Genomic DNA, 15,000 nt, shown 5'->3' on the forward strand with positions numbered 1-15,000 from the left:
TTATTTTTTACTTGTTCTGTAGCTATAATACTGTAAAAAAATTTTTTTCTTATTGAGTAATGACGTTCATTTAAATATATATTAAAAAAAGAACACACACACAAAAAATATAAATATTTTGTCAGAAAAAACATTTAATGGTTAATAGACTCCTGATTCAGAAAAGAAATGGTAGAGAGAACACTGTTTGATGTGCAAAATTTAAATATTTTTAAATGTTTAAATAGGCAGCTTTTAAAATTAAAAAATGATGACATGTGAGACTTTTAGGATACCCTTTGTCTGCAGGATAGCATTTCTGAAAGATGCACATTTATGTTTTTTGTGAAAGATGCATGTTTATGTTTTTGCCTTTGCAAAGTAGTTTATTAAAATTTGAAATTGTTGACTTTAGTTGTGTAACATTCAATGTATCATTCAATGTATCATTCAGTAAGCGCCATTATTTTATGAACTACATCCCATTAGCTCTTGAGTGCAATAAACATTTATTGAAAATATATTTTGAAAAGCAAAAATCAGTCATCTTTTTCTATCAAAATATATGGATTGTATAAATTAAACTTCAGCGTACCAGCAAATTATGGTTTAACCATTAATTGAGTAAATGGTTTTACTTAATAATTGAATACATGGTTTTACTTATTAATTGAGTACATGGTTCTACGTATTGATTGAGTACATTTACGTATTAATTGAATACATGGTTTTACTTATTAATTTTTTATACGATTTTCATATAAATAATTGTCTCTTACATTCTAAAACTTATTTTTTAGTCATTGTTTGAATGATTTTTAGATTATTTTAAGATTACAATGAGAAGCTATGTAATAATAACTAATAAGTAAACTCTTGAGTGCAATAAACATTTAATGAAAATATATTTTAAAAAGCAATAATCAATCATCTTTTTCTATCAAAATATATAGATTAAATAAATTAAACTTCAGCATACTAATCAAATTATGGTTTAACCATTAATTAATCACATGGTTTTACTTATTAATTGAGTACATGGTTTTACTTATTAATTGAGTACATGTTTTTACTTATTAATTGAATACATGATTTTAATTATTAATTTTTTATAGGATTGCCATATAAATAATTGTCTCTTATCTTCTAAAACTTGCTTTTTAGTCATTGTTTGAATAATTTTTAGATATTTGTAAATTATAATGAGGAGTTATGTAAGAAAAACTAATAATGGACTTTATCGGGTGCAATGCAACGGATGTAGCAGTTAATTTGGTTTTAACAGGAAGGTATTCGCTAAGAAATGCTGCATAAAATTTAATCTTATATTTTTTTCTGCAGCATTTCTTAGCGAATATCTTCAGAAAAATTAAGCTTTAGGTTTTTTTTGTTTTTTTTTATTTTTGCACCAATAATTATTCTAATCGTGTTTTGTTTTTTGTCAAAAGAAAAAACAGAGAAAAAAGAAAGAAATCATCACAATAAAATCCAATTGCAAAACATAGTCACCTGCTCACACATGTGTTATGGACAGTCATTTTGTTAATTTAAGATCAATTGTTTTTGATATGGTCATTATAAATAAATTAAAAGTTCCTAGTAACTGGATTAAATAGAAGAAAGCTGAAATAAATAGATGCAGTTTTTTTTAAAACGGAGTTGCTTTAGGATTCGAATTCCATAAAGACGGTTTTTGTTAAGAATTACATTTTTCAATATTTACAATGTATAAAGTTTTTTTTTTGGCAACTTAGAAGAATTGTATTTATAAAAACTTAAATTTGGTGATGGGTTTCACATTTGGAATCTTGATGAAACAGGTATCATCGCTGTACAAAAATGTAACAAAACTGTTACTAAATGAGACATCAGTCAAAATAACTCTGTCGGCGGAGAATAAGGAACTAAGTATCAAAAACATTCTCTTTTAATAAAAAAACTATACAATTATATTTGATAGTCACGAAAGGCATTTTAAATGCATTTGATCTTCCAAAGAATAATAAAGTTACTATTTTTACTATAGCGCCGCATAGTAAAAATAGTAAAAACAGCTTTTAAATGTCGTTTGTTTCAAACTTTGTTATAATGACAGAGTGGAAGCCTTGGTTTATAAATCATCTTGGATTTGTAGTTACTATTTAAGAAATTGCACATTGTACTAGAATGTTGTCCAGTGAAAAAGGTTTGCCATTTTAGTTTAAAATTAATATTTATTTTTTAAAGTCTGAAACTTTTACAAACTTTCAAAGCAGATTTTAAAAGTGAAATATTTTCCTTTGACGAGAATGTATTTTCAAAACCTTTTTATGTACTCTAAGGTGCTTAATACACGAGTTATTGTCACACCTATCCTGGCTTTTTATTTAAAAAATAAAGATAAAAATAATAAAATAGGTGAAAACCTCTTGAAAAAGCTAGTACATAATAGACATCAAAAACTGAGCATAAAGCAAAAGAAAAGGAAAGTGCGATAAATAAATATCTGTGAACAGAAAATGTGAATAAATGATCATTAAGTGGTGAATTTGATTCTAATTCTTGATTATAATAGTTTTATAATGATAAATCTTTAGAGAAGAAATCATTACTGCGGACTTCCAATTTTGTAAATAAAAATGTGCTGTTTTATATTTTTTATGGACTTGTTTCATGGTGGCCCAAAGACTATCAAAGTACCCAACTTTGATTGTCAAAAAATTTTGAAGTTTAATCTATAAATTGCACCATTGTTTAAAGAAATAGTATCAAAACAAAAATAAAAAGTGCGATGTCCCACTCTCCCTAATAGAAATAGAATTTTTTGAATACAAACTAGTATAATGGATTTAATATAATTTTAATTTATTAATCTTTTTATGTTTCATTCTTTAAAACAGATTTATTTGAATGTTTTTTATTTTGAAATATTTTTCGTTAACACAACAACAACTTTTTAGATTAAAAAAAAAAGTAAAACGCTTTTGAATCATTATAATCCATAAAATCTATTTAAATTATTTCTGTTATATATAGGGTTATTATCTCTGTCCATTCTCTGTTATATATAGGTGTGATTATATCTGTCAATTCTCTGTTATATATAGGTGTGATTATATCTGTTAATTTACCCATCGAATCATCCTTTGGTTTACCGATTAATCCGCTCATCGAATCGTCCATCAATTTAGACATTGTATCATTTGATCAAAGTAAATGCAACGATCGCTCATTTAGATGTTTTGCTTGTGACGAAGTAACAAAAATTCGTTATTATATTTCGCGAAAATCTAATGCAAGCATCAGTGAGCTGACGGGAGTTGTTCAAAGGAGAATTAGTGAATTTAAACAGTTTATTAATACTTTTGGAAAAGATTTTTACAACAAAAATGAATGGAGTGAACTTGATATTTTGTCAAATAAATTTCTCGAGATAAACTCAGTGAATATTTTAACAGAACAACAATGATTATCACAAATATTTCGAATACATTACTCTTTGTAGTTTTGTTTTTAAAAATCAACAACAAAACAGAATATTAACAATTATATTAATAAAGATTTTAAAATAATAAAAAAACATACCGTAAAATCGCCTAATTTCGTAAGCATGTAACATCGGTCATTTTATAAAAAATATAAAAACAGTAAAAAAGATATAAAAATAGTACTCAAATTTTACAAACTTTTTTTAATATTTAATTAATTTTAATAAAAATATATTTTATAATATTTATAAAATTATTACCTCGTGTATAAAAATCTATCAAAAAATTATGTTTATTTGCAACTTGCTGAAATAATTCTTTAACAAAACAACAAATTTGAAATAGGTTTACTATTAAAATCTTAAATAAGCAAAGTATTAAAACAAAAAATCAAGTTTAACCATATTATTTTAAAGAATAATCAAATTAATAATATTTATAAAAACAAAATTAATTCTTTTTGAATTTTATCTACTTTTTTTTGAAAATTAGAAAATATTTAAAATATTTTAACTTCGGTCATTTATGTATAAACAACCAAAGCAGACAATTAGCAGGAATGTTGTGAAGTATTGGTATGTGAAAAATGTGACTTTGTGAATAGGTGTTATGAATGTAACATTTATTGGTAAATTTACCAATAGATTTTGACATTCTTATATTGAATACTCATGACATTTTGTTTGAATAAAGAATTTGTTTATAATTTTAAAATTAACCTGTTTTAGAATAAAATTTACGGTCAGTTTTCAGGTAAATTTTGATTTCAAACTTTTCTGGTAAAGTTACGTCAATGTAAATATGGAGTAAATATAAAACAATAATATATATTGCAGCACACTCGAATAGGTTTTTTGCGAGTCAAATTTCTAAATTTTTTGCGGATATACTTATGCAAGTATATATATATATATATATATATATATATATATATATATATATATATATATATATATATATATATATATATATATATATATATATATATATATATATATATATATATATATATATATATTTGGACCAACATATATATATATATATATATATATATATATATATATATATATATATATATATATGCATACATATATATATATGCATACATATATATATATAGTATATATATATATATATATATATATATATATATATATATATATATATATATATATATATATATATATATATTTATATATATATATTTATATATATATATATATATATACTTGGACCAACAAATTTTTGTTTTGGAGCATCGATAAAGTATTATTTCATGATTAAACATTTAAAATTGGAAAGAGCTGCACAAATCACTATAATGTCATTAAGATTATCAAAAAGTGATATAGGAAATTCTTGTCCAATTATTCAAAAAGTTTTCATTTTTCTAATTATCTGTTTAATGAGAATTCTGAGTTTAGCTATATTACTCGTTATTACTACTTCTTCAGGTGTCATTTGAGAAGCGTTTTCCAGGTGGGGAAATAAAGGTAACACTCACTAGCAATATTAAAACCTTTATCAGCCATGATTGAAGAATAAGGAGGGAATTTTGTAAGATAGTTACAATCCAATGTTATTGCTTTATCTGATATTCTTCCAGTATATGCTTCCGAAACAAAATTTATGAAAGAGCTGGATGTAACTGATACAAGGAACTTCATTGTATTGTGGTGCTTGTACTCAGACCATGTTGTAGATTGCAGTTCTAAATCTTTTGGTGTTTCAATAAAAATTTCAGAGCAGTCTAATATTCCTAACAGACTTTGATTATTTTTAAAACGATCAGGATGATTCAAGCGAACTTTTTCTTTATCTGGAAAGTAAACGAATGATTTTAAATACTGTGACATGCCTCTAATCCACGATTTAAATATTTTTGAAACAGTGCCGAGAGAAACACTAAATCTATCAACTAGGTCATTGCTTAAAAGTCCGAGACGTAATTTCATAAGAACGAGTAAAAACTCATCTTGTGAACATAGTTTTCTGCATCTTCCAAGTTTTTTTGGTGTGATTTTATGAGGGTTTTTTTTAGGAGAACATTTCATTTCAGTTTTGTAACTAAATCGACGATGTACAATTGGTTTTGTAAGGTCGTGAAGAATGTGAAAAACTTTCAGGGAAGGAATGTTTGTGTAAAAGTTACACTTTTTGTCATTTGTTAATAATTTTTTGTAGACTTTCTTTTGAAGATTATTTTTGAATTTGTTTTTAATTATATTTACTTGAATTTGTAATTTTTTGTTTTGAAAAAGAAGATTGTGATTTAATTTTTGTAATTTGTCAATAGTTTTTTTTAAGCTACTTATTAAAAAAGTTGATTCTTGAGCTTGAGTGAACTCATTATGATTAAGTGAAATTATTTTCTTCTTTATCTACTACTACCACTGGTACTGGTTCAATCATAAAGTCAACAGGGTTTTTTGTAGCGAAGTTGACACTAATTAACGAGGAAGTAGAACATAACTGTTTAACAGAAATGGTGTCTTGATTTTGATCAACTATTGTATTAAAGCATGTATTGGAGTTAACATTTGATTTGTATTTTTTAAGTAAAGGCTGTGTGGAGTCGTTATTTATTATACTGTTTCTATTTAGAGGTCAAAAGCTAGGACACAAAAAAGCAACTTTATGTCTAGAATCATATCCAAGGTTCTCAGTGGGATAAGGATTTTTAATAGTAGGCTCTTTATCTTTAAAACGATTAGAACAAACTCGTGCATCTTTCTTTGGGCAGTAAAAATCATTTGTCTTATTAGTGTTTAAGCGGTTAATTAGTTTGATCCAAGTTTCACGTTGGGAGGGAGATTTTTTGATAGTTGGAAAAGGAAATAAATGAAAAGACGATGCACAACTACATCCAATATCCTCTTTTCTACATTTATGTTCAGTGCATATTGCATATTTCCATTTCATAAGTCTATAGCTTCCATTTGAACAATTTTTTACAACGCAATGATATGCCATTTTACCAATAACTACTTATTAAAACTAAAGCAAAAATAATAAATCAAAATAGTTAGTTTATTTAGCAGTTTTTATTTCAAAATAATCATTTCATTTTGCAAAAACATACCAAAATATAAAATCTATTTAAAGAAACAGCTTGATTCCCTTATAAAAGGTACCGTTTTTTAAGTTTGTTTACTCGAAATTTTTGTGTGTTTGTTGAGTGTGTTTTACAACTTTTGGGAATTTCGAAAACCGTGAATTGAATTCTCAAGCGAAAAATGCGAAACATTAAAAGAAGCATTAAATAATAGTATGAAAACATCTTCTCAAGACAGTATTAAACAGAAAGCAATAAATCTTGAAAACAAGTATCTTAAATACAAGATGGCAGCGTTAGAGGATAGGAGTCGCGGTAACAATCTTAGGTTTGAAGGAATCGAGGATCCTGAAGGGGAAACATGGAAAAGCAGCGAGGAGAAGCTGTCGAAGAAAAAAATTAGATAAGTGTTTTTACTAATTTATATATATATATATATATTTTTTTTTTTTTTTTTTTCTTTATAATTTACCTCCCTAAGACCGAGAACGTCACTACAGATGAGGAGGCTACTTGTGGTTATAACCCTCTCTCGACTCTTTAACTCCAAAACACGAACCTTGACGAACAAGGCCGCTGCGCGGAGAAACAAGTTGAGCGCGGTACCACCAGGGACGTGGCGGGAATCGAACTCGGAACCTCTCACTTATGAAGCGAGCCCTCTACCGCTACACCGTATATATATATATATATATATATATATATATATATATATATATATATATATATATATATATATATATATATATTATATATATATATATATATATATATATATAAACACTTATTCGACAGTCTTAATTAAATAAGTGTTTTTACTAATTTTTACTGCTCTGTTCTTTAAGAACATCGAGCACTCTAATTGTACAATACACAAGGGCAATTCCACGCTCAAGTGAGTTATTTTGATAAAATAAATAAATAAATTCAAACAAAAACCAAATTATCATTTGGTTGCCATATATTAAAAAATTTAATTTTGTTATTTTTGTTTTCAATTTCAAATTAAAGTCGTGCCACATACTTTTTATATAAATAAAAGCTAAACTACATTTTGATAAAAGCGTAAAATTGCCCCCGTTTCTAACAATAGCTAATTTGATTTAAGATATATAAACAAATAGCTATGTGATGAAATTGAGCATTATTATTATTGTTATTATATTAAGATTTCTTCTTATTGTTTTAGTCAATAAAACGTTAAAAAGCAATAATTCAGTTATTATAATTTATCCTTTGAGTCCACAACAATTTTATTAACTTGTTAATCATTGTGTAACAAAAAACAAATGGACAAAGCTCTACAACCAGCACAATTTGAATCACCTCCAAACGCACTATCAAGTAACCAAGAATTTAAATATTGGTTTAGAATTTTTGAATATTTTTTTGATGTGTTATTTTAAGAAAACATCGACAAACTTAGAATTCTAACTAATTTTCTTTCTCATCAGAGTTTTGAGTACATCCAAGCACTTAAAATTCTTGCCAAAGATTGTAACTTTAAAGGAGTTACTTAATTACAATACCAGGAAGAAGCAATTTGTGATTCCTTTATCAGTGGTATAGCTTCTAATGAAATCAAACAACGACTTCTCAAAAATTGAGACATGACACTAGAGGTTATGTTTGACAAAGCTAGAACTTACGAATCTGCTCAAAAGTATTTTGAAGATTATCTATCCACAGTTTACCAAAAACTTTCTTTTACAGCATCTATTTCTAATGAGAATACAGAAATTCTCACCACATCTGCTGCCATTCCTAACAGTAACAACTCCTCCAAAAAAAAGGTTTGCTTCTTTTGTGGAAACACTGCATCTTAGGTATAAATGTTCAGCTTGTTGTGTTCTATTAATGAGAATGAACCATTAGAAACCCATGCATCTGATACAGTTATCGCATGACTTCTTAATCAAAATGGCAGACTAGTTTCTTTTTTTTTGCAATTGTTATATCGATTTGAGTTAAAACATCCCCTATTCAAAAAAGAGGCATGTGCTGTTATAGAATCTGTTCGCATTAGTGCCATCTACTAACTGGGAAGCATTTCAAGCTTTTAACTGATCAACAATCTGTATTGTTTATGTTTAATAAGAACAATACGAGTAAAATCAAGAATGATAAAATATATCAACGGCGTCTTAAGCTTTCTTGTTACAGCTTTGAAATTGTTTACCAAAAAGGAATAGACAATATTGCACCTGATACTTTTAGTTGTATGTACTCTTCAGCAATGACCTTGTCTACTCTATTGTCTTTACACAATTAGTTATGCCACCCTGGTGTTACCAGAATGATTGCTTCTTGCAACCTACCATTCTTAGTAAATGTTGTGAAATCTGTTATAACTGTCGAATCTACTGCACACCTGTTACAAGAACCAAATGAGACAACACACCAGTTTCAAACTTAAGACTCACCTACAGTTAACTTGGAAACACCGAATCTAAGCTCATCGGAATAATCTACTGAATACCTGTTACAAAATATACTGCGCACCAGGTACCCTTAAAATCCATTCAAACAAAACTAAAGGAATAAAAAAAGAAAAAGTTTTATTTGAAAACTAAATGAACTTGAAGACTTTTCCGTTTATATTTACTCTTTTTGACAAATGTTCCATATGTATACGGTAACGACAGTAATTTGGCCACGATGATTGCAAACAAAATGAGCTAGCAACTAAATAGCGAGAACTTGTAACTAGAATGACAGCAATTTGGTCGCGAAGATCACTTGATAAAAAAACCAGCGATTAACCACCAAAAATTATCTTATGTGTGTATTTACTCCAAGCTTTATTCGTAGAAAAATTTGCAATAATTTCGTCTTAACACAGAGTTTTTGCGAGATTCTGCTCAATAGGTATAATTAAGAAACTGGTCAGTCCGGTCTTGAGCAATTGTAGATCTTAGCGTTGTCTTGACCGGGAAGCTGAGAAAGTGCAAACTTCAGTTTCAAAAATTGGCATAAGCGCGAACTGAAAGTGCGCCAAAAGAATTTGCAAATATTCGAAATGGCATAAGTGCAAATTGGTACAAGTGCGAAACGCCAATTCGCACTTATGTTAACATTTGCAATTTTATTCGGCACACATATGCCAATTGGCACTTATGCCAGTTTTTGTAAATGCTTCACTTTTATTCCAGTTCGTACTTATGTCAATTCGCACTTTGCCAATGTTTTCAAATACTTTTAGCGCACTAATACCAGTTCGCACTTGTGCCAGTTTTTGCAACTGAATTGCATTAATGACAGTTTGCACTTTTGCTAATTTTCACGTAAACCAATGTTTTCAAATTCTTTTGGTGCATTTATGCCAGTTCTCATTTATGCCAGTTCTCATTTATGCCAGTTCTCATTTATGCCATTTCGCACTTATTCCAGTTTTTGCAACTGCTTTTGCACTTATGCCAGTTTGGATTTACGCCAGTTCGCACTTACGCCATTCACACTTACGCCAGTTCGCACTTACGTCATTCACACTTACGCCAGTTCGCACTTACGCCATTCACACTTATGCAAGTTCGGACTTATAAAATTCGCACTAATTCAGTCGTCTTGACTAAACGTCTTGGCAAGGTTACTAAACGACTTTTCTCCTTTAGAGATAAAACGCAAATTGTATTAAAAATGCGTAGCAAAAAGCATATTGATTTGAAGAGAAACTGTAAAGCTTTCTGGTAGATGCCACTTAAGTGATGAATTTTTTGAGCCAAAAAAATTAGCTCGCTTCAGAATATCCAGATGACGAACCTCTTCAATAAATTTCTCTTCAAACAAGTTTGCGTCAAAGTTTTGCGTTTCTCCACCAGGCTAGGTAATTCAACTTCTTCACTCGACTTGTTCTTCAACTTTTCTGCAGCATGAAACTTGTCTTTTATTTATTTAATTTTAGTATTGGTAAATAATACGTTCGTCTCAAACTGCTTCTCTTCATTATTGTGGAAATAAACTTTGTGCTTGGCTTTTTGTGAAAGGTTTTTCTCTTTTTTGTCCTCTTTCGAACCAGTCTGATTAAAAATCATAATTTGTTTGACAGGAGCCAATCAAATATGCTTCATTAGTGATTTAACTTTGGGCCCAGAAGATTTATGTCTAATGAGATCCTCAATAAGTTTGAGGGTCTTATCAGGCATATCTTTATAAACTTCACCTCATCAACTACAAAAAATTTTTTCGATTGAAGTGAGACACCAAAACGTTGTCATGATGACAAATTCAAATGACTGAACCCATTTTTCCAAAGATTTTACTTTATTCAATAGAGCAGCAGTTATATCAAGGTCACAACGCTACTGCAAAGATGTAAAGATATCTTTAGGTTGCTCAAACAACGATTTCACAATCTTAATGTGTGCACTCCATTCGGTTTGCAAGGTTTGATGAAGACATACCATTTTCAGCCACAACTTTTCTTCGAAGAGGGCTTCCACTAAAAAAAAATTTTAAAGTAGCTGAACCTGATCAAAATAGTTCTTCACTTCAAAGGAAGATTCAGCGGAATGAACACCGGCAAGGTTAAGATAAGACAAACTGGAGAACAAAGGTGATTTGTTCAGTCAACGAGAATAAAATAGTAAATGGCCAAATAAGTCTTTTTAATGATGCTCGTCTTCATTAAAGAGGCTCATACAATCATTGTAAGTGTAAAATCATATACTTACGATTTTTAGATAAAAAGTGAAGACTAATACAATTTGTTCAAGGGTTTTCGTTCATCGAGTTTTACGTGCGAGTACGGGCCTGTCTGCTATTAAACTGTGTACAGCTTTGAACCTGATATTAAGTATCAAGGGAGGGGGATGCATGTCCTCCATTCCCGTTCCCCTTAGATCCGTCACTGGCCGGAGCTTGCATTGAAATTTTAACCTCACGGTTCAGAAGTAGGGTTGTTGATGGGTCGAGTATCAACGGGTATAATTAAAGTAGTTTTTTCTCAACTTTAAAATGATAAAATTACTTAAAAAGTATCGCTGCTGTAATTTTTAAGTATTTTTGTCATAAAAAAGTGCAATAATGAGGGAGTATCTAATAGATTATTTTTCTGGGACAGCACAATCAATATATGTAGCGCTGTATCTTCTTTATAAACTTTATTTGATTTTTAGAAAAAAACAACTGATGACCTAACTTTTTTTTTCCCGATTATTTAAGTGCTACAAGATGACCTAACGGTCTTGTTACAGAGTACCGCGGATTTTTAATTTAGTATGTAACTAAATTAACAACCAGCAAGTTTCCGTCTGTGCATATGACACATGGATTCTCTTTGCATCACCATTTCCAACTAAAGGATCATCAGTCAATTATCGACTGCTATCATCATAGAAATAGCAAAGCTTTGACAGAAAGCAAGAATCCTGATGAGAGCTCATCAAAGCTGCTTAAACAAGCTTGAGCATACATTTGAAGAATCACATCTTCTGAAGAAGAGCAAAGCGCAAACATCACGGATTCAACTTATGAAAGAGTTGGCTTTTGTCTCCAAGTTTGAAAATCTTTTTGATGTTGCTCACGCCAATATTCTGACTATGACTTTAGTATTACAAGAAGACAAGGACAGCGAGAAAAAAGAAAAAGGTTGCCGATGGCTGGAGTAGATGAAGTGCATTCTGCTAAGGAGAAAAGGGTTTCAGAAAAAGAAAAATGCTCTGAAAACAGCTTAGCTAAAGATGATGAAAATGTGGAAACTAATGACAATGGGAGTTAGGAAGCTGTTAGAGGCATTACATTCCATACAATAAAAAGATTGAGGGTGAGAAAAACTGTCGTTATTCCAGAACTAGATCTAGAACTATTCGATCTAGAACAGAAGCTCTAGATCGAACAGTCAAGACTATAAGGCCGTTTTTGTTATAGCAAAAACTGCCGAAAAATTAGAAAAAAACATTGATCAACTTGCTTTAAACAGAGAATCAATTCTCCGACACAGAGTGGAACACCAAGTTATGTCTGCAGATCTATATCTGCAGACATAAATGCCGAGTTTTTGGGTAACGTTCCCTTTGTTGTTTACTGAAATGGAAAGCCTATTGGAAGAGAAAAGAGTTGAAGAGAAGAAAGCTGATTGGAAGAGAAAAGAGAAGGTTTAGTATTGGCTTTAGGGAAGAAAGTTTCTCAGCCACTTGTAGTTCCATCCGGAATAGGCAAGGCTCAGGCCGCTGCAGTTTATATAACTATTGAAGACTTGTGCGTAGCCGATAGCATCCAAGCTATGTGTTTTGACACAACCAGCTCAAACACTGATAGGATAGGTGGTGCTTGTGTCCACCTAGAGCAGAAGCTTGAGAAAGATTTCCTTTCACTGGCTTGCAGGCATCACATTATGATCCAGTTTTCTAAGTATGTATGGGAGCCACACCTTCTCTAGAGGTTCCACTCTCCAAATGCTTCTAGGAATACTAGGGGATTCATAGACACAGCCAAGTATGAAAAGGGATTACATCTGATGGTGTGGCAAGTCTAGTAGAAGACATAAGGTAAACCATCATCAATTATGCCAACAAGCATCTAAACATAGTCAGCCGAGAGATGATTATATATAATTCTTGAACCTTGTAATTATCTTTCATGGTGCTGCTCCTGCCACAGAAGTGCGATTCATGCCACCCGGAGCAATGCACCATGCCCGATGAATTTCCAAAGCTATATACAGCCTCAGGATCTGGATGTTCAAGACTCAGTTTAAACCGACGTCCGTAAAAGAGCAAGGGTTACGCAATGTGTTTATTTGCAGCATGAGCCTACCTGAAAACTTGGGTATACGCACCTTAAGCCCCAGGTGCTCCTTACCTGCTGAAGTCACTACTTGAATACTCATCAATTCACTTACCCATCTTGAATTCAACATAACGCAAGTTTTCCAATCACTTGTGGTACTTGTCACAAAAACTTGTTAGCTTTTTATCGACATCCGAGTCAGCTAGTCAACTTTGAATCTAATGGTGAGTGCCATGCAAAGAAAAGTAAATCAAAATCAGGATCATTCCAAGCCGGAATTGTGGGAGGACAGAGACAATTACAAACAGGTGGCATAAATAGTCAATTCTCTAAAAGTCGTTAATGACTACAAAAAATGTTAGGAAGCGATGATTCAGGAATACAGTGGATTAATCACCTGAGATGAAACGCAGCAGCAATTCCTGCTGCAAGTTGTCAATAATGAACCCTGATAGCAGGGAAAAAATTATATTTGGCTTACGTTAACACAATAAATTTTGAGTTTGCTGGACTTTGTCAGACTGATGCAGTGAACATTGTCAGAAATTGAACAAATAATCCACTATTAATGTGTTCAAAAATAAATACCGATGTTTAAAATAAATTTAAATATACTCTTAGTTTTCGTAATCTTTGAGGCAACTAAGCTACCCCTAAACATAAGAACTTATTGCTCAAACTAGTTATAGAGTTTTTCTAAATTATAAGGTACAGATTATGGGGCAAAACATTAAAAAATAAAAATAAAAAATAACTAAAAATCAATTCAGAGCTTCGCCTTAAAAACATATATACTACAGGCTGAAGATGAAAACTAGTAAATCAAAAAAAAAATTCTTTTTTCAAATCCATGCTTTATGCAAGCAGAATTCTATTGGGCCTAGAAATTCTTTTTTTGTTATCTTTTGCAGAAGGAAAAATTACTGTTTTTTTTAAAAAAAAATTTAAAAATTACTGTTTTTACTAAATTTTTCTTTTTTAACTTAATAACTTAAGACTTATTAACTTAATAACTTAAAACGATAGGTTTTGAATCGCTGCGCTTTAATGTCTTCGAAACTGCAAATAATTTGCAAATCAATGATTTTTGTGACGTAATACGCAATTCATATCAAATAAATAAAATGTATGGGGAAATACAAATTAAATTTTTGTTAACTTAATTAACTTTTTTTGGTCAAATTTTTCCATTTCCTTGTATTGTCATCGAAAATGATTAAGTGTGCAAAATTTGAGCAAAATTGGTTGAGAAAAAAGCTTTCAAAAATTGATTTCAAATTTTGTGGCACACAAACATATATATATATATATATATATATATATATATATATATATATATATATATATATATATATATATATATATATATATATATATAGAAAGTAACCTTATATAAAGCATGGAATTAAATTAAAATTAACATTTTCTAAAACAAATCTTTTTGACGCCTTTTTTTTTCTCTTTCACCCCATTTTTTTAAATTTTACATAAAAAATTTATTTCGTCATTTAAACCACTTTTATAATTTTTTTAAATGTATAATTAATTTAGAATTTGTTTTACATTTATTTTTCATAACATAAAAATAAACAAAAAAGTTTTTCCTTTATGTATCTATAATTATTCGTTTTACAAACTATAAATACAAGACAGATTCAAAGAGCAAAAAAAAAATTAATCACTTTTATCGTATCATGTCTTCTTTAACTGTATCATGTCTTCTTTAATCGTCTTTAAATATTGCGTGGAAAGTATTTAAGAAACATTTGAGCT

At 29.6% G+C, this 15,000-nt stretch overlaps 2 protein-coding genes across 4 annotated transcripts in view; one reads left to right on the forward strand and one right to left on the reverse strand.

Moving 5' to 3' along the window:
- Positions 1-3,453, forward strand: part of LOC100207877 (eEF1A lysine and N-terminal methyltransferase) — a 41,881-nt gene extending 38,428 nt beyond the window's left edge. The window contains exon 11 of the mRNA XM_065813371.1: positions 3,066-3,453. Coding sequence (XP_065669443.1) covers positions 3,066-3,427 — 362 coding nt within the window. The 3' untranslated portion in view covers positions 3,428-3,453. The remainder of the gene's footprint in view (positions 1-3,065) is intronic.
- An 11,291-nt stretch (positions 3,454-14,744) lies between these two features.
- The window catches only part of LOC136088756 (adhesion G-protein coupled receptor D1-like), a 136,641-nt gene continuing 136,385 nt past the window's right edge, over positions 14,745-15,000 (reverse strand). For all 3 annotated transcript variants that reach the window (XM_065813373.1, XM_065813374.1, XM_065813375.1), the window contains one exon: positions 14,745-15,000. This exon is cut by the window's right edge and continues 27 nt beyond it. In XM_065813373.1, the coding sequence (XP_065669445.1) occupies positions 14,983-15,000 (18 nt within the window). In that variant the 3' untranslated portion in view covers positions 14,745-14,982.

This window comes from Hydra vulgaris, chromosome 12, assembly GCF_038396675.1.
Source record: "Hydra vulgaris chromosome 12, alternate assembly HydraT2T_AEP".
Taxonomy (NCBI): Eukaryota; Metazoa; Cnidaria; class Hydrozoa; order Anthoathecata; family Hydridae; genus Hydra; species Hydra vulgaris.